This window comes from Chiloscyllium punctatum, chromosome 20 (assembly GCF_047496795.1).
Source record: "Chiloscyllium punctatum isolate Juve2018m chromosome 20, sChiPun1.3, whole genome shotgun sequence".
NCBI classification, from domain to species: domain Eukaryota; kingdom Metazoa; phylum Chordata; class Chondrichthyes; order Orectolobiformes; family Hemiscylliidae; genus Chiloscyllium; species Chiloscyllium punctatum.
The window spans coordinates 16,308,039-16,334,534 of record NC_092758.1 but is presented as its reverse complement, the minus strand read 5'-3'; the positions used below and the strand labels follow the sequence as shown (position 1 = coordinate 16,334,534).

Genomic DNA, 26,496 nt, shown 5'->3' with positions numbered 1-26,496 from the left:
CCAATGTATTCTTTTCCATTGAGCTTCTTCACTCCTCACCCAAATCATTCCCCATGCTTCCAAACCAGACTCAGCACTATCACCTGACTTGGCTTCTGATCCCCACCCCGAACAACTCCTGACCTATCTACCTTGCTTCCCTCCTACCTTTTAACCTGTATATTTCACCCATCCTTCCTATGACCACTTGCTTTCCTATGACAGAATCACAGATTCACACAGTACAGAAGAGGCCCTTAGGCCCATCAGATCTCCCCTAATAAAAATTACTCTAAGTCTGCATTCATCCCACTTTCCAGCACTTGTCTCACAACTTGTTCTATCACTTTAAAAGCTCTTTCATGTACTTGTTCAAGGTTGTGAGATTTCTCATCTCAACTACATTCCCAGGCAGTGCAGCCTGGATCCCCACCATCCTCTGGGTGAACAAAAAAACCTTCTGTAAATCCCGTCTAAACCTTCTCACAGCTTTCAAACACCACCAATAACCTTGATGCAATTTGAACCCACATGCATGAAGCATTAAGCTGTGCTCCTGGTTTACTAAGATAATAATGTTACATCTACACACCTTCTTCATCTACTGTTGCTTTTGAAAGAAGCTTTGCGTCAACTGAACTCTTTACTCATTTTAATCCAGGAGCTCATGCCCCAGGAAGGGGAATCTCTGCACTGTGCCCTCCGAGGTCCGGATTAACTGGATCGTCCATCAAGTGCATTCAGTAAATATCAGAAGTTCAGTGCGTAGTTTCATTTGTTTGGTCAGAGTTGGAAATAGGCTTTGAATTTTTTTTTTATTTCAAAAATATACTTTATTCATAAAATGATTTGATGGTCTGTACATTTGGTCATGCCATACATATGTCCACATTTACAAACACAGATTCGAATTTATCCTTGTCATATACAGGTCTGTGCATTTTTCAATCTTATGCATATATTTGGCTGAGGTATCAGCAGAGCCCAAAAAACGTCCACATGGGCCCCCTGTTCTTCTTTAGGCAGGCCGATCTTACACAGTGGTCTTTCCCCACCGCGCCTTGGCGGCAGCTGCCCCAAGCTTCAGCGCGTCCCTCAACACGTAGTCTTGGACCTTTGTAATGTGCCAGTCTGCAACACTCAGTCGGGGTCAACTCCTTCAGCTGGAAGATCAACAGGTTTCGGACCGCCCAGAGAGCGTCCTTCACCGAGTTGATGATCCTCCAGGCACAGTTGATGTTCATCTCGGTGTGAGTCCCGGGGAACAGGCCATAGAGCACGGAGTCCCGCGTCACAGTGCTGCTCAGGACGAACCTCAACAAGCACCACTGCATTCCTCTCCAGACTTCCTCTGCATAGGCACATTCCAGAAGGAGGTGTGTGACAGTCTCATCCCCCCCCGCAGCTGCTTCGAGGGCAGCATGCGGTGCGGCAGAGAGTCCAGGCGTGCATGAAGGATCTCACAGGCAGAGCCCTTCTCACCACCAGCCAAGCCACGTCTTGGTGCAAATGGGCCATTGATAGACCCAAGCTCCCCTCAGACGCATTGACCAATCTGTATGTCTACTTTAGGATCCTTTGGGACTGAACTATGCTTTACCTCCTTTAGGTGAGTCTGTTGAATATCAGTGTACCCAGAGGGGAAGCCACAAAACCTTCCTTTGGAGAGATTATGGAGCTGAAAATGCTTTGTTCCTTCCATGTGGTGTTACATCTGAAAAATCAGCTGAAAGGTACCAATTCACACACTAATTTTAACAACATGCCACAATCTGACTGACTGGTTCAATCTGACTGACTGGTTTCTAAACAGACACTTTTACTGCAACCAGTGGGAGTAACAATCAGCTGGAGTGAGTGTGAATGGGAGTTACTTTGTCGGCATTAGTAAGTATATTTAATCATATTGCAGTACATAAAATCAGTACAGCATTGAGGATCACCTTCCATGTACTGAGAAAGGAGCACAAGGACACAATTTGCACTTAGAAACCATGCCTTCAGAGCAAATATCAACCCTGAAATGAGATACTCAGTCTGTGCACAGCACCAAATAATACTGATTTTCCGTCTTCCTCGGTTTCAGAGTTCCAGTTTTCCTGGTGGAGGATTTCAGTCCAAGTGTTCCTTGTTTAGACCCTTGTGGTCTCAGTAGCTGCTTCTTGTGTAGATCTTGGATCACATGGTACTAGTTTAGTGCCCCAGGAGTGAGTACACGTCCTAGTTTAGTGTCTCAGTTCTCCTGATGATGGCTGTCACAGTCTGTCCAGTTCTGGTCAAAAGATTAAGGCCTGTTGCCTCTTGCTCGGAAACAAGGATGTTCCCCAATGGTTTGACGTTGCACACCATTTCCATCTTCCAGGTGTATGTATGGAGGAGAGGAGGTGATTTTTACAAATCTATAGGTAGCTTTTATTTCAAGATTTTGATGGTTGTTGATTGTGGGAAACAGGAAGCATCCTGGGAGCATTCTTCTCACTCCACGCACCACCAATAGAAGGGTTCCTATGAGTATCTCCAAAAATTCTGATTCAGTATCATGAGGGTTTGGTGAAAAGGTTCTATCTATGCTTTGGTCAACCACATTTCCCAAGGCAAAGATCAGAGAAAATTCATCAATTGTTTGCATGTCTAGGTCATCCTCGATAATGAAACATCTGACAACTGGGATAGAAAATCTCATTATAAGGAGAGATTGATTATAATGGGGGTATTTTCCCTGTAGCAGGGAAGGCTAAGAATAGTGATCTGATTTAGGAGGCAAAAATAGGGCAGATCATGAAATTCTCTTCCCCGTGGCAGATGTGTCTAGGGCCAGGGTGTAGATTTGCTCGCTGAGCTGTAGGTTTGATATCTAGGACCAAAGGCCAAAAGTTTAAATTGTTTTACAGAAGACCTGAGGAATGAAATTTCCACTCAGAGGGTGGTGGAAATATGAAATGCACTGGCTGAGAGGGTGATGGAGTCAAGTTCTCTCGCAATATTTAAGAAGCATCTGAATGAGCACTTAACATGCCAGACCAAAGCAAGTTATGGACCAAGTGCAGGTAAATGGGATTTAACATAGTTTGGTATTTGTTGGTTAGCAGAGATATGATGGACTGAAGGGCCTGTATCTCTGCTGCATATCTCTTGGACTCAGTAACTGAATGAGTCATTCTGAGGAACATATTTTGTGTTGGTATGCTTGGTCGAAGACTTTGCAAACTTCGCTAATCAACTCCATTCACTGTCTTTTCCATATTGTTTCAGCAGTACTCTTGAAAACCTTCAGAGATTGGACATAGCATGTAACAATGCAGTGATCTTTGATGAGCAAAACTGGGAGAACTGCCTCAGTATAAACCTGGTATGTGTCAATTGTATATTGTTTATTTTAATTAGGTTTCATGTGAGCACATTAATTAACACTTATTGAAACTGGGATGTGGTTGAGTTTGGAGATGAATGTTTTAAAGCCTTATTATGTAAATCAAAGTAAGACTCTGCAAAGAACGGTTCTAATAATATCCTTGATCCAATAGATTGCAACAGTGTGTACTCCTGTGGTAGATTGCTGAGGCTGAGGATAATTAGGTTATATCCTTGGTACCTCCATCTTTGATCTGAGATTTTTGGGAGAATGGGAATGGGGGAAAGAGATATATAAGACAGAAGGATGGCAGATGGTGACAAGCAATAATTTCCCTTAATTTTATTGATCTCACACCATGACAACGTTTTAACTTGTTCATTGGATGTGGGCATACTTGCCTAGGGACATTTGAGAAGGTGTTGGTGAGCTCCTTCTTAAACTCCGCAGTCAATGATCTTTACGTCAACCCTCAAAGCCACTTGAGAAGGAATTTGAGGATTTAGACTCAGCGACACTGAAGGAACAGCGATATATTTCCAAATCAAGATGGTGAGTAGCTTAGAGTGAAACTGTAGGTGGTGGTATTTCCATTGACTTAGAAGATTTTCACTGTTTATATTGAACAGCAGAACATGTCTGTTAAGCTGATGGCACATGTCTCCTTGATGTTTTTATGTTCTTATGATATTTCACACAATAGGAACAAATATTGAAGTACAGGCTCAGGTTCTGTAAAGGCATCTGTTGGGCCATTGGAACAGAAAATGTGCATGAAGGTGAGAGAGGACTATGGTCTGTTAACTGATCGTTACGGTTAAGTTATTACAAATTCTTGGTACCTTCCTGAACAATCTACTTTTGATAATGATGATCTCCTTCATGTTTTGGAGCATCAAAATTGCACCTAAGAAAAATTAGTGGACAATTCAGTCCCTTACGGTCTATTATAGAGGAAACTTCAAAATCCATATACAGCAAGGCTTGAACAACATCCAGAGTTAGGCTGCTGTGAGGCAAATACCACTCACAACACTGCTGAATTCTGCACTATCAATATCTTCGGTTATCCTTTCTCAAGGACATTGACAACATGTAATGGTCTGTTCAGTGATGCCAACATCCCACACTTACATTAAATAACAGAATGCTTCAATGTTTGTAAAGAGACCAGTCAGCATGTCGAGCCTGTTTCATTACTCAGTTAGATCATAGATAATCTCAACATTAATTTCATTGAAATGCTTTTGCATCTCATCATCAGACAACCTCACCCAGCAACAAATTATCTTTCTCTTCAAAAATCCAATTGTTCACCATCAGCTACAGTTGTTTGGAATAAAAAATAAAATTTCAAATAATATTTGCCCGAAGAAATGTTTTTAACTGTATTCCAAAAAGGTTTTGCTCTGTTTTTAAATTATTCCCCTGCAGAGGGAAACATTTCTCCATATCTACTCAATTTAACAAATCCTTTTCAAAATTCAAAACCCCTAAACAATAGTTTATCAATGAATATTCTAAGTGTTGCCTGAGGATTCTGGAAAACATCCATAGTGGGCAAATTACATTTTCAGGGGAAGCTCATTTTACACATAACATACAGTAAAGGAAAAGATGTTTAACCTCCACAAAAGCTACTGGTCAGCTGATTCAGCTCACAACATTATTCAACTTCTGTAACTTCCCTTCAAATGTCATTCTCTCGCCGTCACAAGATGACTAATTCTAATCACTCTTGGTTTTTCCTGTGTTCCTCACTGGATTTGCTAGTGACTGTTTAACAATCCATAGAATTACTCAGAACAGGAGAGGGTCTTCAGCCAATCAAGTCTGTACTGCCAAAAATATACTTTAAAAAAAGTTTCGACTTGTGTTGCAATCCAAAACTCAAGGTCAACTATGCTGGTCAAGGCTGAAGGCAATGGGAACTGATATGAGGTTTTACAATGGGCTGTTATGTCAATGATTTGTGAACGTGCTGAGACATTCAGGTCTGCTGAGACCTAAGATTGCAGGAAATCAGTTACTACTGTTGCTTTCAAATATTGACAAAACGTTCAGGACTGGTTATATACACAGATAATTTGAAATAAGGCATACACTTGGAATAGATCTATGTGTGAAGCAGCCGAGGAAATCATTGATTTTCAGCAATACTTCAAAGGATGGGTCAGGAGCTGTGGTGAAGGCATTGAGAGGTGTTCCATCCCAGCCAGCTTGCATTATGTGTTTATTTCCTTAACAAGTTAATTGCATGTTACAGAGCTCTAAGTGTCTCCATTATAGCTATGTCTATATATGTACTGCTGTTTCTCAGAGACAGGGAATAAGTGTACTGGGCCTCTGATGGGTCTTGTGCTGGAAACTAAGCCTTGTGTAATCGTTGAAGTCTTGCTGAAAATCAATGATTTCCTAGACTGCTTCATTCAGAGATCTGTTCCAAGTGTATGCCTTAATTCGTATAATTTGTGTACATGACCAATCCTAAATGTTTTGTCCATATGTGAAAGCAACAGTAGTTACAGATTTCCTGCAATGTTAGCTCTTAGCAGACCTGAATATCTCAGCACAATTACGTTCACAAAACATTTACATAACTGCCCATTGTAAAGTTCCTGTTATCTCCTGTTATCCTCATTGTCCAGCACAGTTGACCTTGAGTTTTAGATTACAATACAAGTCGAAACATTTTTTTTTGAAGTTTCCTCTGTTATAACCCCTTCACCTACTCCACAGCCTTCTCTTTTCTGAAAATATGAACCAAGCCTAACTCTTTATCCTAACAATTTACGCTGTCACTTCAGCTTAGCAATAAGGGCAGGTTGTTCTGCTATCAGTAACTGAGATGTTAAAATGAGACTCTGCCTGCCCCCTCAGTGGATATAAACATTAGCATTGTTACTGTTTTAAAGATGATCACGGGATAACTCCAGTGCACTGACTAGCATTTATCCGAACAGTCCTTTTGTAGCACATAAATACAGAGAATAGCTGAATAACAACACATTTTGTTTCACACTCATCAGGACAAGTCCCAAGGAAAAACAAAGGAAAGGAAAAACTACATTTATACCAAATGCGAAGAATGTGCAGATTGGTTGACACGTGGACCCTCTTCATAGAATCCCTACAGTGTGAGCACAGGCCAATTGGTCCACCAAGTCCAAACTGACCCTCTGAAGAGCATCACAAGCAAACTCACCCTATCCCTGTGACCCTGCATTGCAATTGACCAATCTACCTAACCTGTATATCTTTGAACTGAGGAAGGAAACTAGAGCCACCAGCAGAAACACACAGAGAAAAGGGGAGAATGAGCAAAAGCCGCACAGCGGGTCACCTGAGGCTGGAATCAAACCCAGGTCTCTGGTGCTGTGAGGTAGCAGTGCTAATCACTGAGACACCATACCTCCCTCTTGGTAGAAACATTGCCAAGGAGAGGTTAATTATGGAGAACCTACTCCCATTCCTTCCCTTTCTTTAGCTTTGCTTGTTACATTCACTGCCACCGTGTCCTTTCTCCCCTCATCCCACTCCAATGGGACTGTCCAACCGGTCTGGCACTTAGACTCACTCACATTCTGATCACTTTATCTGAACTATCAACATCCTTTCTCCTTGAAGCACTCCCCATCCCCACCCCCACACTATAACATAAATGCTGCCCCTTCACAGCTCACACTTCACTTCAGCTCTGGTAAATAGTCATCTAGACTCGAAATGTTAGCTTGCTCTCTCTCCATACCTGCTGCCTGTCACTGTGATTGCCAGCATTTTTTGCTTTCAGAGAGGTTATTTATGACTGACAGTTTCTTGCTTAGTTTTCCGTTACATTTTAAACTTAATAATGTAATCAGGACTATTTCTTCATATAAGTGGTAAATGTTGACGTGAATTAGATGACCTGTTTCTATGCCAATGCGTTTCCATATTTTCACATGTTTCTGTTTAATGAAGTGTTTGATGCTAATTCTCTGCTGTTTCGCGGTGAACAGGTCTGATTCCTTTCTTCTTTTGACCAGTTTATGCATCCTCAAAGTACAGAGTAGCAGGATCAACTACATCACTGTGAGTACTATATTATATTGCAATACTAAAAGTTTTCTGTATAAGTAATGAACTAATACTGTGTAAGAATCAAAGATTGGTTTCCTTTTATGAGTACACACCATTTCTCTGAATATTAACCTTTACAAATTTCATGCCTTGTAAAATATTCTGTTTGTCTACAATAATGAACAAAGTAAACAAGTGCATACTTATAAATTAATAATTTATTAATAACTTTATTACACAACATTATTTAACCTGCTTAAGCATTCTCATTTTGCTTAAGCATTATTACAATCACTTTGTGACCTCCTCACAGCTGACATTTTTGTCTAGCTTTGAATAGGTAGCAAATGTAAATATAATTCTCTGTCTCTGCCAAATCCATTAGCACAGATTGCAAATAGCTGAGGCCCTAGAACTGATCATTGTGCCCCCCCCCAAAACACAGCCTATCAACTTGAAAATGAACTTTTTCCTTCTGAATCATCAACCAATTGTTTATGCATGTTAAAGTATTGCCCATAATCCCACAAACTCTTACGTTACCTTTACAGTGAAATGTAAATATACAACATTGGCTGCTTCTCCTTTCTTGACTCTACTAATTAGATCCTCCCAAATTGGATGGAAGTCCTAGTGGTGTGCTGCCTTAACACACTGGATGGATTTGTGTTCTGATGGTGGGATATTTTAAACCAACGGGATGAATGCTCATGATTACCATCTGACTTTTACAGGACCTCACACATTGCAGAGGGATTCTTGCAGCTCGTCATGGATCAGACCAGAAATGGAGCATCGCTGAAGGTGTTGGAAAATGGCAAGCTTGAGTATGAACCCCTACCTGTGATTCTTCCTGAAAATACGATATCTATTTAGAAACCTAATGTATCCAGCAACAGGTCACTGAGAATGATGGAAAGTTTAAACCTGTTCAAATATAAAATGATTAACATTTTAATTAATGGTGCTTCATTAGTGCTTTCATATTAAGTTGTTGGTTATAAATCAGAACTGATCGAGCTGTGTTATGTTCTCATAAGAAGCATGCTGATGATACCATTGCAGCATCTTAGCATATGACCAGAGGGTATTAAGATCTCAAACATCATCTTACGTCAGATCACTTGAAGCATGGCACTCCACAACAGATGATGGCTTAACCCTGCCACAGCCACTTACGTGGCTAAGGAAAATACCAATTGTTCACAGTAGTTAGCTGCTCAAATATCGCTAGATTCTTTAATACCAATAACCATGCCCCATTTCTTACGTTACAGGAGAAACACAGGTTTCAGAATAGTCACAGCTTTCAATTGCTGAGGGGAAGATAAATCAATTTTATTCCCATGCAAAATGGCTTTTACGGCAGAGAACACAGATCTCCTGATCTGGTGAACGTCTGATGTCTTCTCCCTCTGTTGTTCACAGCCACAAGCTGTTCACATAGCTGAGAACGAATCACATAATTCTTAGCAGCAGAAGACTTTTGTTCTTATGAAATGGATACTAGTTCACAGACCAATCAGTTATATGTTGAAGGTGTTATGGACTAGACCAAACCCCCTTCAAATATAACATGAACGTAGCCTAGACCCTAACGTTTCTCTTACATAAAAGCAAGCGTAAGATGCTGTGTTCCAGGTGAAATTAAATTGGTTACACTAGTTGGCTTTAAGCAAAATACACTTTATTCTTACCCTGTAGTTAAAACACAAACAAAAGGACGAGGAATTCAAATAAATTAACTCTATTGGAAAACTTAATAGAATACCAGATTATTCAACCACCAAACAGCAACAAATGCAAATGTAGTATCATCCCATAAACATACCTTTGGCAAAGGCAAATTCTGTAAAATAGATTATCTCATATACAATTCTGGCATCAGAGCGAACTCCACTTTTAGCTGTGACAGAGAGAAAAAATTACAGCTTTCACATACAACTACAAGACCCAAGAAACTGCTGGAAGCTAAGCAAAAACCCTTGTTCTGTGGGAGCCTGACTCCACCCATTCATGCTGTTTCTATTGGTCCAACTTTGAAAAGAACCCAAGTCATCACATGCTGTTTACTTAATTGACTTGGAGCAGATTCTCGTGGCGCTGTGATAGAGTCGCCGCCGGGGATCCGGGTTCAAGCCCGACCCCTGCCACAAGTCTGTGGGCGGCACGGTGGCACAGTGGTTAGCACTGCTGCCTCATAGCGCCAGAGATTCAGGTTCATTTCCCGCCTCAGGTGACTAACTGTGTGGAGTTTGCACGTTCTCCCCGTGTCTGCGTGGGTTTGCTCCGGTTTCCTCCCACAGTCCAAAGATGTGCAGGTCAGGTGAATTGGCATGCTAAATTGCCCGTAGTGTTAGGTAAGGGGTAAATGTAGGGGTATGGGTGGGTTGCGCTTCGGTGGGGCGGTGTGGACTTGTTGGGCCGAAGGGCCTGTTTCCACACTGTAAGTAATCTAATCTAATCTAGATCACTTGGTGCCATTGTTTCAATGTCTAGTCCTAAAATAAGGACAGAATTCACCTTTTCAAGCTATAGCATCATCACAGAGGCTGAATCTCCAGTTGCAACCACAACAGATGCAGATCATCTGCAAACTGCACCTCAGTTGAACCTGCAATTGTGCAAAGAGAACTGACAATGTATCGAGTTAATTGATTTCAAAACATGCAATGATCTTCCAGCAATTCTTAGTTTTAAAACAATTTCTTGGTCCACAATCAAAAATATATCGAACAGTACAACACATGAGCATGTCCTTTGGACAACCATGTCTGTGCTCATCATGTTGCCATTCTAAACTAATCTCATCTGCCGATATATGACTTATATCCCACCATTCCCTACCTGTCCAAGTGTCTGTCTAATACACTCTGAATCATTGTTAAATTTTTCTAAAACATCCCCTAGCAACGCATTCCAGACATTGATCACCTTCTGCATAAAACATTTGCCTCACACATCTCCTTTAACCATTCCCCTTCTCCTCTTAAATCTATGTCCCCAAATATTTGACATTTACATCCTGGTAAGGAGATACTGAATATCCATGCCTCTCTAAATTTTACATACATCTATCAAGTCGCCCTCAGCCTCCCACGCTCTTGCAAAAACAATCTAAGTTTGTCCAACCCTTCCTTTCAACTATTAAACTACAATCTAGGCAATATCCTGTTCAGCTTCTTTTGCTCCCACTCCAAAGTGTCCAGATCTTTTCTATAGTGTGGCAATGAGAACTGCACACGATACTTCAAATGTGGCCGAATGAAAGTTTCACACAGCTGCAACATAACTTGCCATTGTTTATACACAAAGCTCCAATCAATGAAGGCTGTATGCCTTATTTACCACCTTATCCATCGGTATTGCCCCTCCAGGGAGCTGACCTCATCTCACACTTGTCCAGATCAAATTCCATCAGCCATTTCTCTGCCCAACTTTCCAAATGATCTAATCCTGCTTTGTCCTTTAACAACTCCATTAATTTTCGTGTCATCAGCAAAATTACTAATCACACTATACACACCTTCAATCAAATCATTTGTATAAATTACAAATATCAGAGGCCCCAGGACCAATCCTTGTGGAAAACCCTTTGTCACAGGCTTCCGTCAGTAAAACACCCCTCAACAACACTTTGGCAAGGTTCTTCAAGGGGAACTGGTTAGCAAGGTTAGAGCAGTTGGAATGTAGGTAGAACTCACAATTTTGATACACAATTGGCTCGGATGTAGAAGATGAGGATGGTGATGGAAGGCTGATTTTCAGACTGGAGGCATGTGACCAGTGGTTTGCCACAAAGATCAGAGCTGGGTCCACTATTTTTCATCATTTAAATGAATGATTTGAATGTGAACATAAGTGTGAGCACCCAGTACATACTGGGTTTTGTTTGGGAGCACATTTGAGCATAGGGCAATCGCAACAGCCAGGGTCACCGCTGCCTGAGAACAGCTCCCCTGGAAGAAAGGGCCATGGTAATTAACAATATGTTCACCCCAACCAAGTCTGATCAAACCTCCACAATCCTTCTCCCAAATCCATGTTCCTTAGTTTGTGAAAGTGAAGGGGATGGATCTTGTTGTGATAGCTCGCTGCCTGGGTACTGGGTAGGGGGTACAGGCAGAGTGAACTCACATATTTTACAGCCCTTTACTCGATCAAACGCTGCTTGGTTTCAAGGATGAGGAACTAGTCCAATCCATAATGTGGATGCTGGCCATGAACTAGAAATGTGAGGGCGGGGAAAAGTGAGAGGGTACGGAATTTCAGATTGGTGCAAAAACAAGACGAAATGGGGAGGAAACTGACCAGGTCAGGAAGATGGGCGGCAGTCTTCCTGTCTTTCTCTGTTGTATAGGTGGATATCCTGCAAATGTTTATTAGTGATAAGTTAACTGCAAGTACTTCATAAAGTCTCGGTGCAAAACACTAAAGTCCACCGTCAGTGCTACGATGGAGCTCCAGGGGAAAGTTGCGCTGGTGACTGGCGCTGCCCAAGGCATCGGGAAAGCAATTGCTGAAATCCTCCTGAAGAACAGTGCTAAGGTAACAATTCTGCTGGAATCAGTTCCTGTCAATTTCCCCATGCAAAGAAAGGTGACGATTGCCCAGGCAGTGTGTTCAGAAATGCAGCTATTTGTGTTAACCTGATCTGGAGCAAGTGGTGTGTAAGAGCTAGGTTGAACAATAAGAGTTTTAAATTGAAACTGAACTGCAGTGAAAGCCATATTCCACCAATTTACCTGCGGGTCAGTATACAATGGCAGAAGGTGTAACACCTGCCCGTCTACCTCTCCCCCCTCCTCACTATCTAACGCTCCAGGCACAAATTCTCAGAAAAGCAGCTCTTTACCTGTTTTTCACACAATCTGGTCAACTATATTCCCTACTCACAGTGTGGTCTCCTCTACATTGGGGAAATAAAGAGGAGACTGGGTAAGTGCTTTGCAGAACACCTAAAAGCTGTCAGCAAAAATGAACATTGTAAAGTCAGAGTCATACAACCCAGAAACTGACCCTTTGATCCAATTCCTCACAGCCAACCAGACATTCCAATCTGACCTAGTCCCTTTTGCCAGCATTTATCCCATAGCTTTCAAACCTTTCCTCTTTATCTGTCCAAATGACTTTTAATGATGTAATTGCACTTGCTTCTATCACCCCGACTTGCAGATGGTTCCACAAATGCATCACCCATCTATATGAAAAAGTTGCCCTTAGATCATTTTTAAATTTTGGTCCTGTCACCTTAACCTCTATCCCCCACTTGTAGACTCCCACACTCTCGGAAAAAGACCTTGACTATTTACCCTATCCATACCCCTCATGAATTTATAAACTTCAAAAAGTCGCCCCTGAGCCTCCCATGCTCCAGGGAAAAACAGCCCCAGCCTAATGAACTTTTCCCTCTAACTCAAACCTTCCAATCCTGGCAACGTTCTTGTTAATCTTTTCTGCACACTTTCACGTTTAACAGTTTCTTTCCTCGAGCAGGGAGATCAGAATCGAACACAGCATTTCAAACGTGGCCTAACCAATGTCCTGTACAGCCACAATGTGCCATCCCATGTGATGATGCTGTCACGTTAAGGAGGTTATATTGTTCTGGGAATTTTTGAAAAGAGTTTGTAAAGGCTGAGGTGCAAAGCTGGCTACTGGTGAGAGCCTAAAGTAAAAATGTGGGAGGCTTTTAGGTTCTGTTTTTGAAAAGCTGGAACAATGAAAGCAGCTTGAATGGGAGTGGCCAGTTCTCATACACCAGGCTGTCTCATTATTTTTAGCTGTAGCAATCTGAAGCTGTTTGGGATCCCAGAAAGGTTGGAAGCTTCAGTGAATGATTTGTGTGACTGGGACTAAGCTAAGTCCATCAGATGCATTACGATCTCATGCTTCTCTCAGTTTGTTATGCTGTAAGAGGACAGAGCTCTGCAAGATGGAGCCTGAGATCTTTATATCAACAGGCCACATGCATATACAGTGCTGGCATCATAGGCATGCCCTTTAAAAGTATATAGAATAGTATCAGAGAATCCTGATGGTGGGGAAACAGGCCTGTTGGGCAACAAGTCCACACGAACCCTCTGACGAGTAACCCACTCCACCTACCCTATTACCCCATATTACCCCTGACTAATGCACCTAACCCACACCTCCCTGAACACCAAGGGCAATTTAGCATGGCCAATTCACCTAAGCTGCACATCTTTAGATATTGGAAGGAAACCACTCAGAGGTGACCCTTGCAGACACCTGGAGAATGTGCAATCTCCACTCAAACAGTCGAACCTGATTCCCTGGCAATGTGAGGCAGCAGTGCTAACCACTGAGCTATTGTACTACTCCACAGATTCCATACCTGCTGCAAGACATGACACAATGTCTCCCATTTTCAAAAGCAAACCAATCCCCAACAGTTAAAAATCACACAACACCAGGTTATAGTCCAACAGGTTTAATTGGAAGCACACTAGCTTTTGGAGCGACTCTCCTTCACAGATAATTGTACAGAGGGACATGTTGTCAATTCAGTAATTATACACACATTTAAAATAAGCTTTAACAAAATTAATAATTAAACTTTGATATAATGTTCTGGAGCTTTGACAAGTTGTCAAGCTGGTGATAATGTAATCACGTCAAGAGGTATGTTCTTTACTCGGTTCCTTTTTTATTGAAAACTTGGTTGGTTTGCTGCTAGTTGCAATCACTCAACATTATCATTCAATTGGCATAGTTTTCTTCCTCTCCATATAACATTGCTTTGTTGTATTAAGAATAAATAACTGCACAAAAAAGCAATAGCAGAAGAAATAATATTAGCTCATAGATTTAATCAGATGCCATACAACACCAGGTTGTCCAAAAGGTTTATTTGAAATCACAAACTTTCAGAGCGGTGCTTCATCATCAGGTGAACTAACCTGGTATTGTGTGACTTCTGACTTTGTCTACACCAGATCAATATCAGCACCAACACATCATATTTAATGTCAACAAACAATCAAACAGAATACATGATTGAATATTTTTACCAATCGAACTGTTCACACGTGTCATTACACACTTCAAAAGCAGTTGGGACTTGAACCCAGGTTTCGAGATTTCTGGAGTAGAAACACAATCACTGCACCACAAGAGGACCCTTATTGAACATGATGGAGATTTTCTCGACCAACCATCTTCAACTGCTTCATAATGACTTCTCTGTGTCATGAGGTCAGAAATGGAGATGTTCTCTGAAGATGAGCTGGCTCATGACTGATGGACTCTCTTTGACATATAGCTTTCTATTTTTCTTATTCTTAAAACTGCAAAAAATGGCACAGAATCATGGTGATAGTGGAAAAGCTTTTCACTGTATTTTACTGTCTTTCTTACAAGAAAATACATGTGACATTAAAACCATTCATTCATGATTGCACAACGTTCATTACCATTCATGAATCCTCAGATACTAAAAAGCAGTCCATCTGCAAATGCAATAAGGGCTGAATGATATCTCGGCTTGGATTGACAAGTGGCAAGTAATGTTTGTGCCACACAAATACTAAGTTATGACAATCACTGATAAGAAATAATCTAACTACCACCCCTTGACTTTCTGTGGTGTCACCATCACTGAATCCCCCACTATCTTTGGGATTAACATTGACCAGAAACTCAAATGGACTTGCTACGTAAACACAATGACAACAAGAGCAGATCAGAAGTTATGAATACTGTGGTGAGTAACTCACCGCCTGAATCCCCAAAGCCTGCCCACAAGGCACAGATCAGGAGTGTGATGGAATACTTCCAACTTGACTGGATGGGTGCAGCTCCAACAACACTCAAGAAGCTCGACACCATCTAGGACAAAGCAATCTGCTTGATTGGCACCACATCCACAAGTATTGAATCCTTCCACCACAGATACTCAGAAGTAGCTTTGTGTGCTCCAAATAAGATGCACTGCAGAAGTTCATCAAAGATCCTTGGACAGCACCTTCCAAATCTGTGCTCACTTCCATCTCATGGGGTGGCATGGTGGCTCAGTGGTTAGCACTGCTGCCTCACAAGACCAGGGACAAGAGTTCAATTCCTGCCTTGGGCCACTGTCTGTGTGGAGTTTGCACATTCTCCCCGTGTCTGCGTGGGTTTCCTCCGGGTGCTCCGATTTCCTCCCACAGTCTAAAGATGTGCAGGTCAGGTGAATTGGCCATGCTAAATTGTCCATAGTGTTAGGTGTAGGGGAATGGGTCTGGATGGGTTGCTCTTCAGAGGGTCAGTGCGGACTTGTTGGGCCGAAGGGCCTGTTTCCACACTGTAGGGAATCTAATAAAGGCAACAGATACATGGGAACACCAGACTTGAAATTTGCCCTCCAAGCCACTCACATGCTGACAGGGAAATATATATTGCCTTCCTTCACTATCTTTGGATCAAAATCCTGCAACTTCCTCCTTAACAGCATTGTGGCTTAAACCACAGAAGGTGCACAGTAGCTGTTCAAGAAAGACACTCACCACTACCTTCTCAAGGGCAAATAGAGCCAGCTGATAAATGTTGGCCTAGCTAGCAGCACCCACTACCCCACAAAAGGCTCTGATTTCATGCTGCAGAGTTTGGTTGTGTCACATTATATGTCGGGATAGTCACCCAGGAAATGTTAAACACCAAAGTCTTAAAACTCCAGGAGAACAATACAACTGAACACAAATCACTCACATTAACCACCCAACCAACTTTCCCCTTGACATCCAACTACTAGCCTGGCAGCATCACTCCCAACATGACCTGAGTCGCCATCAATAATCAACTAATCCTCTGGCACATTGACTGACAAGCCCTCTACCCGGTGTCTCGCACCAGTGACCTGCCATTGAGATTCTTCACTCCTGGCCTAATTCCTCCCCCATGCTCTCAAACCTGATTCAGCACTATCACCAGACATGGCTTCTGATGCCCACCCCTAACAACTCCTGACCTATCTACCTTGCTGCCATTCTACCTCCAATGATGTTACAACTATACACCTTCTTCATGCACTGTTACTTTTGGAAGAAGCTTTGGGTCAACTGAACTCTTTACTCATTTTAATCCAGCAGCTCATGCCCAAGAAAAAGGGGATCTCTACACTATCTCCTCCAAGGAACGCTGCATCAAATCATTGCTGAAGGATCCTCCATTAGAAGAAGTTAGGTGTAGATTTCATTTGTCTGGTCAGAATTGGAATTAAGGTTTGAAATGGGCCATTGACTGACCCAAGCTCCATTCAGACACATTGACCAACCTGTACGTTTACTTTAGGATCCTTTGGGATTGAACCATGTTTTCTTCCTTTAGGTGAGTCTGTTGGATATCAGTGTATCCAGAGGGGAAGCTACCAAAGCTGCCTTTGGACAAATCTATGGAATTGAGAATATTTTATTCCTTCCATGTGATGTAACATCTGAGAATCAGCTGAAAGGTACCAATTCAAACACTAATTTTATCAACATGCCACTGACTTGTTAAATCTGACTAACTGGTTTCTAAACAGACACTTTGCTGCAACCAATGAATGTAACAATTAGCTGGAGTGAACATGAATGGGAGTTACATTGCTGGCAGAGTATGTTTATACACAGCAATATGATTAAATATAATCAGTACAGCATTGAGGATCACCTTTCATGTACTGAGAAAGAAGCCCAAGGATGCAATTACACTTAGAAATCATGCCATCAGAGCAGGGAGCAAATATCTACCCAGAAATGGGGTACTTCATTGGGAACACAAATTCCAGAATTCAATACTTAGTCTGTGCTCAGGCACCAATTTATACTGTTCAGCTTTTTCGTGTTCCTTGGTTTCAGGGTTTCAGTGTTCCTGGTGGAGAATCTTGTGATCTCAGTACATGCTTCTTGTGTAGGTCGTGGTTTAGATGACCCTGATTTAGTGCCCCAGGAGTGAGACCATATTCTAGTTTAGTGTCTCATTTCTCCTGATGATGGTTCCCACAGTCTGTTCAGTTCTGTCCAAAAGACTAAGGCCTGTTGCCTCTTGCAAGGAAGCAGGGATGTTCCTCAATGGTTTGATGTCGCACACCATTACCATTTCCAGGTGTGTATATGGAGGTGGGGAGGTGCTTTTTGCAAATCTACAGGTGGCTTTTTTTTTCAGGATCTGGATGGTTGTTGATTGTGGGAAACAGGATGCATGCTGGGAGCATTCCTCACATTTCATGCACATACAGTAGAAGGGTTCTGATTAGATTAGATTACTTACAGTGTGGAAACAGGCCCTTTGGCCCAACAAGTCCACACCGACCCGCCGAAGCGCAACCCACCCATACCCCGACATTTACCCCTTACCTGACACTACGGGCAATTTAGCATAGCCAATTTACCTGACCTGCACATCTTTTGGACTGTGGGAGGAAACCGGAGCACCCGGAGGAAACCCACGCAGACACTGGGAGAACGTGCAAACTCCACACAGTCAGTCGCCTGAGGCGGGAATTGAACCCGGGTCTCTGGCGCTGTGAGGCAGCAGTGCTAACCACTATGCCACCGTGCCGCCCACTTTTTTAAATTGCAACATCAGCTGAAATGTTTAGATTAGATTACTTACAGTGTGGAAACAGGCCCTTTGGCCCAACAGATTCTCTATGAGAATTTCCAAAAATTCTGGTTGCACATCAAGAGAGTTTGGTGAAAAGGCCTTGCCCAACCTCATTTCCCAGGACAGAGATCAGGAAAATTCATCAATTGTTTGCACGTATAGATCATCCTCGATAATGAAACATCTAACAACTGAAATAGAAAGTCTCATTATAAGGTGAGATTGGATAGGATGGGATTATTTTTCCTGCAGCAGAGAAGGTTGAGGGGTAATCTAATTTAGGTATACAAACCTATGGAGGTAAAAACAGGGGAGATCGCGAAATTCTCTTCCCTGTGGCACATGTGTCTCAGACCAATGGACGAAAGTTTAAAGTGAGGATTTGGAAATGCCGGTGTTGGACTGGGGTGTACAAAGTTAAAAATCACACAACACCGGGTTATAGTCCAACAGATTTAATTGGAATCACTAGCTTTCGGAGCGCTGCTCCTTCATCAGGTGGTTGTGAAGGACACAATTGTAAGGCACAGAATTTATAGCAAAAATTTACAGTGTGATGTAATTGAAATTATACATTGAAAAATACCTTGATTGTCTGTTGAGTCTTTCATCTGTTCGAATACCATGATAGTTCCACTTCTTTTATGTGTAAACCACAAAGTGAGGAGTAAGTGTTTTACAAAAGATGTAAGGAATGAAATTTCCACTCAGAGTAGTGGAAGTATGGAATGCACTGGCTGAAAGGGTGATGGAGTCAGGTGCTCGTGCAATATTTAAGAAGCATCTGATTGAGCACATAACATGCCAGAGCAAAGCAAGTGCAGGTAAATGGGACGAACATAGTTTGGCATTTGTTGGTCAGCATACATATGGTGGACTGTTTCTCTGCTGCATCTCCCTATGATTCTATCACTCAGTAGCTGAATGAGACATTCTGAGGAATGTATTTAGTACTGGTATTTTGGCCGTAGACATTGCAAACTTTGATAATTAACTACATTCACTGTCTTTTCCAGATTGCTTCAGCAAAACTCTTGAAAAATTTCAGAAATTGGATATAGTATGTAACAATGCAGGGATCTTTGATGAGCAAAACTGGGAGAACTGCCTCAGTATAAACCTGGTATGTGTCAATTGTATATTGTTTATTTTAATTGTGTTTCATGTGAGCACATTAATTAACACTTAATGAAACTGGGATGTGGTTTAGTTTGGAGATGAATATTTTTAAGGTTTCATTCTGTAAATCAATGTAAAACTCAGCGAAGAATGGTCGCAATAAAATCCTTGACTCAATAGATTGCAACAATATGGACTCCTGTGGTACTTTGCTGAGGCTGAGGATAAAGTTAAAAATCACACAACACCAGGTTACAGTCCAACAGGTTTATTTGGAAGCAGTAGCTTTCAAATAAACCATGTTGGACTCTAACCCGGTGTAGTGTGATTTTTTTTTAACTTTCTCCAGCCTAGTCCAACACTGGCACCTGAAAATCCATCTGAGGATAATTGGGTCATATCCTTGATCCCTCACTACCAAAAGATATCTCCATCTGATATCTATACCCTTTGGAATCTGGCCAACTCAGACAACGATGGTGACACTGCACAGGCTCTTGCCGATGATGATGGCACTCTTGTCAAAGCCCATGTTTCTAAGCACCACTAACTAATGATGGGTGTGGAAGTCCCCATCCAGAATTTTTGGAAGCTTTCTTTTCCTCAGATCAGGTGATTCTTATCATGGATGTGCTGTAATCTGAGATTGCTGGGAGAATGGGATGGCGGAGAGAGATATGTAAGACAGAAGGATGGGAATTGGTGACCAGCAATAATTTCCCTTGACCTTACACCATGACAATTTTTTAACTTGGGATGTGGGTATAGTTGCCTCGGGACATTTGAGAAGGTGGTGATGAGCTCCTTCTTAAACTGTCACTATCAATGTTCTTTTGGTCCACCCAAAAAGCCATTAGAGAGGGAATTCCTGGGTGTAGACCCAGTGGCACTGAAGGAACAGTGATATATTTCCAAATCAAGATAGTGAGTGACTTGGAGTGGAATTTGCGGTAGTGGTATTTCCATTGATTTAGAAGATTTTAACTGTTCTTATTAAATAGCAGAACATATTTGTTAGGCTGATGACATATGTCTGCTTGATGTGTTTATGACATTTCACACAACATGAACAAATATTGAAGTGGAGGCTCAGGTTCTGTGAAGGCACTGTTGTGCCAAGGGAACAGGAAATTCCCATGAAGATGGGAGAAGATGATGGTCTGTAAACTGAGAGTTACGGTTCAGTCATTACAAATCTACTTTTCATAATAATGATCTCATTTATGTGCTGGAACATTAAAACAGCACCCAAGAAACTTTAGTGGGCAATTCAGTCCCTTTCAGTGTCTTGTACAGGAACATTACATATCCATATACAGCAAGGCTTGAACAACATCCGGGCTTTGTCAGATAAGTAACAAGTAACATTCACACCACACAAGTATAAGGTAGTGATCATCTCCAACCTGAGAGAATCTCACCCTCACCTCTTCACATGTAATGGCATTGCCATCACTGAATTCTACACAATCAGTAACCTGGGTTGTAGCGTTGATGAGAAATTGAAGAGGCTCCTTTGGCTTCAAAATTAAGACAAACACTGGGAATTCAACCACAGATGACTTACCTCCTGACTCCCCAAGTATTGACTGCCATCCCCAAAGCACATTTCAGGTGTGTCACAGAATATTGTCAACTTGTCTGATTCAATGCAGCTCAAACATCACTCACCAAGCATGACACCCTCCAGGATTCAACTGCCTACATAATTGGCACTACGCCACAAACATTCACTCCTTCTAACATCAATGCTAGGTCACAGCAGCGTGTACCATCTATAAGATACACTGCAGAATTTCTAAAAAGCTTCTTTGAAGGCACCTTCCAAACCCATGAATCATGATAACTGGGCTAATGCAAGGTCAATGAATGAAGAGCATGAAGCTATCAGATAATCATAAAAACCTGCCTACTTCTCTTGCGTTCTGTACAGAAGGAAATCTAATGGGGAATCTGATTATCTTACCTGGTCTGCCTGATTCTACACCCACAGCATTGTGATTAACTCTAAAATGGTCTACCACAGGATATAGTGGCACAAAAATACCACAGGAAAGATGAATAAGAAGGAAAGGTGGAGGACCATTGGACATCATCTTAAGTATCAGAAATGACAAAAACAGCAAAGTTAATATCGCAAAGTCCTCCTCAGGGCTATTAACTCAGGATGTGTGCCAAAATTGAGAAAGGTATCCCACAGGCTATTCAAGCACCAGCCTCACATAGATATGCTAACTGCTTTTGTGAGTTAGTAATCATGTCACTATAATAGTCGCCCTAATATCATGGGTTCAAATCCTACCATGGCAGATGGTGACATTTAAATTCAAAAAAACAAAATCTGGAATTAGAAGCTGAAGTTATTGTTACCATGAACTGTTGTTGATTGTTGGAAAAAACCAGCTGCATCACTAACGTCCTTTCGGGAAGAAAAACTACTGCCCTTCCAAGTTCTGCCTACATTTGACTCTCGATCCACATTGTTAGGCAATTAACTGCACTCTGAGCAATTAGGAATGGGCAATAAATACTGGCCCAGCCAGCATTGCCCACATTCCATGAATGAACAAATATTAAAGAAAATCTTACCTCTATCATTTTCTCAAAGGAAATGAGGATGGGCAATCAAATTTGACCTGGGCGATGACTACTCCACCCAGGAACGAATAAAAACCCAACTAATTGCTAAGTGCGATGAAAAGTTTAAGCTTGAGACCAGTCACTGGAAAACACCATCACCAGACATATATCACGCACCAGAGAATGTGCTCCTTTTCCCTGGTCTCTGTCAGCTGCCTGCCAATCAATTTCCTGTGGATGTCAGTGGAGCACTACCACACCCCATTTAATACAATCGACTCAGAGAAAGTGAGGACTGCAGATGAGGGAAATCAGAGTCAAGAAGTGTGGCGCAGGAAAACCCAGTAAGCTACGAGTCATTATATTTATTCAGAAACAGATCTGTTCAAAACTCACTACGTTGATATGAATCTGGGCGCGAAATCCATCCCATTAACCAAGTCACAGATTGATCGAATCCATTTGACCAATCTGTTCATCCATCCACTGACCAATCTTCACACCATCGTAGCTAGTTTGTTCATTCCACTGAATATCCTCTTCATTCAATGGATCAGTCGGTTTATTCTAGTGACCAGTTTGCCAATCCCTTAGTTTGTCCATCCTGTTTATCAGACTTCCCATTCCACAAATTATTCTGCATCTTTCCACAGCATTTTACTGTTTATCATTCTACTAGCATCTGAATTTTTCTGTGTTCTGCTAATGCTTGAATGTAGTAAAAACAATGACTGCAGATGCTGGAAACCAGATTCTGGATTAGTGGTGCTGGAAGAGCACAGCAGTTCAGGCAGCATCCAGCACCACTAATCCAGAATGCTTGAATGTACTCTTGCTGGGTGAATATCAATGAGATTTGCTATCCACATACATCTCTGTATTTTGCAATTGTCTACATGTCAGTATTTTAACATTAACTGAATGGCCTGCTGCCTGGTGATTCCTATGATGTTTGTATTTCAGGTCAGTGTAATTAAAGGAACCTATCTGGGAATACAGCACATGAGTAAAGAGACTGGAGGGAAAGGAGGAGTGATTGTTAATATCGCCTCCTTAGCAGGTAAGTCAGCAAAGTTTATCAATAGTTTATCAATGAATATTCTAAGTTTTGCCTGAGGATTCTGGAAAACATCCACAGTGGACAAATTACACTTTGCACGTAATGTACAGCAAAGGAGAAGATATTTATCTCCACACAAGCTGCCGGTCATCTGAACAACTCACAACATCATTCAACTTCCGTAACTTCCCTTCAAGTGTCATTCACCTCAAGCCATTCTCTCGCAGTCACAAGGTGATTACATTTGAATCACTTCTGGTTTTTCCTTTATTCTTCGCTGGATTTGTTAGTGACTGTTCAATAGTCCGTAGAATTACACAGAACAGGAGAGGCTCTTTGGCCCATCAGATCTGTACTACCAAAAATGTATTGAATCTGCACCAGCCTTGCTTTCCAAGACAAGACCCATCAGAGGCCCACTACCGTTATTGGCCATCTCTGGGAGACAATAGGATAGACGTAGACAAAGATATAACGGAGACACTTAGAGCTCTATAAAATGCAATTAACTTATAAAGGACTTAAATAAATAATGCACGCTGCCTGGGATGGATGTCCTCTGAATGTCTTCATGACACCTCCTGACCTAGAGTACCTTTTGCAGAGGTATTCTTTGAAGTCTTGCTGAAAATCAAGGATTTCCTGGGCTGCTTCATAAACAGATCTGTGCCAAGTGTATGCCTTATTTCGAATTATCTGTGTACATGACCAAACCTGACTATTTTGCCCTCATTTGGGAAAGACACCAGTTACTGATTTCCTGCAATGTTTGCAGACTTGAATGTCTCAGCATAATTACCCTCATAAAACATTGACATAACTGCCCATTGTAAAGCCTCCTATCAGTTCCTGGTATCTTCAGCGTTGTCCAACACAGTTGACCTCTAGTCGAAACATTCTTTTTAAGTCTCCTCTATTATAACCCCTTTATCTATTCCTCAGCCTTCTCTTTCCAAAAAATATAAGCCAAGCCTAACTCTTTGACCCAACAATTTTAGCTGACATTTCAGCTTAGCAATAAGAGAAGGTTGTTCTGCTATCAATAGCTGAGATGTTAAAATGAGACGATGCCTGCCCCCTCAAGGGACAGAACAGTTACCATTGCTACTGTTTTAAAGAAGATCACAGAATACTTCCAGTGTTATTTTATCCAAACAAACTTTTGTAGCACATAAATACAGAATATAGCTGAAAAAACACTTCTACTCATCAGGACAGGTCTCAAGGAAAAACAAAGTAAAAGAAAAACTACATTGATACCAAATGTGAGGAAAGTGCAGATTGTTTGACAAATGGACCCTCTTTATAGAATCCCTACAGTGTGAAAACAGGCCATTTGGCCCATCAGGTCCACACCAACTCTCTGAAGAGCATCTTACCTAAACTCACCCGATCCCTGCAACCCTGCATTGCTCATGTCTAATCCACCCAGCCTGCCCAGTTCAGGAAAATCACCTAACCTGAACATCTTTGAACTGTGGAAGGAAACTGGAGGAAACACATGCAGACAAGGGGAGCATGCGAAAACACCACACAGCCAGTCGCCTGAGGCTGGAATCGAACCCAGGTCTAAGGCGCTGTGAGGTAGCAGTCCTAATCACTGAGGCACCATACCACCCTCTTGGTAGAAGTATTGCCACGGAGAGGTTAATTATGGAGAACCCACTCTCATTCTTTAACTTTGCTTGTTATATTCTCTGTCACCAAATCCTTTCTCCCCTCATCCCACTCCAGCGGGACTGTCTGTTCTTTCCAGTCTGGTACTTGGACACACTATTTTCTGCCATTCTCACATTCCGATCACTTTATCTGAACTTTTCTCCCTCAAGCATTCCACACCCCCACCCCCACACTATAGCATAAATGCTGCCCCCTTCACAGTTCACATTTCACATCCGCCCTGCTGAAGTGTCACCTGGACTCAAAATGTTAGCTTCCTCTCTCTCTCCATGCCTGCTGCCAGTATTTCATGTTTTCAGAGAAGTTATTTATGACTGACAGTTTCCTGCTTGCCTTTCCTTTACATTTTAAATTTAATAAATGCAGGCAAATGGAATCAGGACTATTTCTTCATGTAAGTGGTAAATGTTGACGTGACCTAGATGACCTGTTTCCATACCAATTCATTTCCATATTTTCACATGTTTCTGTTTGATGGAGTGTTTGATGCTAATTCTCTGCTGTTTTGTGGTGAACAGGTTTGATTCCTTTCCTCTTTGGACCAGTTTATTCAGCCTCAAAGTACGGAGTAGTAGGATTCACTGCGTCACTGTCTGTGAGTGCTATACTATAAAGAGTAAAGGTTTTCTAAATAAATAATGCACCAATACCATGCAAGAATCTAAGATCGGTTTCCTTTCATGAGTACACACCAATCTCTCTGAACATTAACCTTTACAAATTTCATGCTTTTTAAAATATTCTGTTTGTCTACAATAACTAACAAAGTGAACAAGTGCATACTTATAAATTGATAATTCATCCGTCAATAACCCTAATAGTTATGTGTGTTTGAATTGTGCTGCCACTCAGCTGAGCCTCAAGCAAAGCACAAACTCTTTCCAGGGAACTTGGGCTGGATTCCTGATTCCCCCAGTCTGTTGCAGTCAGGATGGGCCCTCAACATAAAACTCCACATAAACCAACATCTGAGAGCTTCCTGTCAGGAAGTTGTAAAGTTCTATAAAGCTCAAAGAGTATGAGACATTACGAAGTTTCTGCTTTCAGCTGACTTGCCTTGAGAAGCATGGGGTGCGATTACAAGTGCTGTGTCCTGTTTTCGTCGACACGAAGATTCTGACAGATCTGAAATCAGTGAAGACTCCAGATGAGAAGGAGAAGCTTGAGATGATGATAGCCAACCTTGGAGTTCTGAAGTGAGTTTGAACATAATCAGGAAGTGGGGTGGGAATTGATAGGATGAAAACATGTTCAAATATCAACATGGAGTATTTGTAGAGTAATGTGTTACAGAAATGATTGGCGTGGTATCCACAAAATACACAGATTGATTTCTGAGTCTTTGGCATTAACTGAGAATTTACATGTTTGATTTGATGAGTTTAAAGAATGATGTGAGAGGAGATGTGGAAACTACCCTGGAATGCCGACTGGAAATCAATGATCTTGGCTGTTTCTCCTTTGTTGACCCTGCTAGTTATATCCTCTCAGATTGGGTAGAAGGCCCAGTGGTGTGCAGCCTTAACACACTGGGGGAATTTGAGTTCTGATGGTGGGATATTTTAAACTAACTAGCTTAATGCTCATGATTACCATATGACTTTTATAGGACCTCACATGTTGCAGAGGGATTCTTGCAGCTCGTCATGGATCCGACCAGGAATGGAGCATCGCTGAAGGTGTTGGATAATGGCAAGCTTGAGTATGAAGCCATTCCGGCAATTCTTCCAGAAAATCCAAAATCTATTTAGGTACCAAATGAATTCAAGCAACAGGTCATTGAGAACAATGAAAAGTTTAAACATGGTCAAATATAAAAGGATGAACATTTTAATTGGTGGTGATGCTTTTGGTGTTTTCATATGAAATTGTTGGATATAAATCAGAACTGATCGAGGCTGTGTTATGTTCTTGGAAGAAGCATGCTGATGATACCATTACTACATCATAGCATGTGACCAGAGGGTATAAAGCGGTCAAACTGCATCTTACATCAGATCACTTGAGGCATGGATTGCTTAACCCTGCCCTAACCACTTAGGTGGCTGGGAAGTAACAATTGTTCACAATAGTTAGCTGC

At 41.6% G+C, this 26,496-nt stretch overlaps 1 protein-coding gene across 1 annotated transcript; it reads left to right on the top strand.

The window, feature by feature from the left end:
* The first annotated feature begins 11,829 nt into the window (after window positions 1-11,829).
* LOC140491777 (15-hydroxyprostaglandin dehydrogenase [NAD(+)]-like) lies at window positions 11,830-26,250 on the top strand. Its single transcript, XM_072590179.1, has 7 exons — window positions 11,830-11,938; window positions 16,718-16,841; window positions 18,994-19,100; window positions 22,640-22,736; window positions 24,935-25,011; window positions 25,464-25,612; window positions 26,026-26,250. The coding sequence occupies exons 1-7, from the start codon at window positions 11,846-11,848 to the stop codon at window positions 26,165-26,167; spliced, it is 789 nt and encodes a 262-aa protein (XP_072446280.1). The 5' UTR covers window positions 11,830-11,845; the 3' UTR covers window positions 26,168-26,250.
* Window positions 26,251-26,496: the final 246 nt, after the last annotated feature.

Excerpts from the sequence above, each read along its gene's own strand:
- LOC140491777 (XM_072590179.1), top strand. The coding sequence starts at position 11,846 with ATGGAGCTCCAGGGGAAAGTTGCGCTGGTGACTGGCGCTGCCCAAGGC. Across the intron at positions 19,101-22,639 it reads ACTGCCTCAGTATAAACCTG|GTCAGTGTAATTAAAGGAAC; the intron begins GTATGTGTCAAT and ends TTTGTATTTCAG. Across the intron at positions 25,012-25,463 it reads GATTCACTGCGTCACTGTCT|CTGACTTGCCTTGAGAAGCA; the intron begins GTGAGTGCTATA and ends TTCTGCTTTCAG.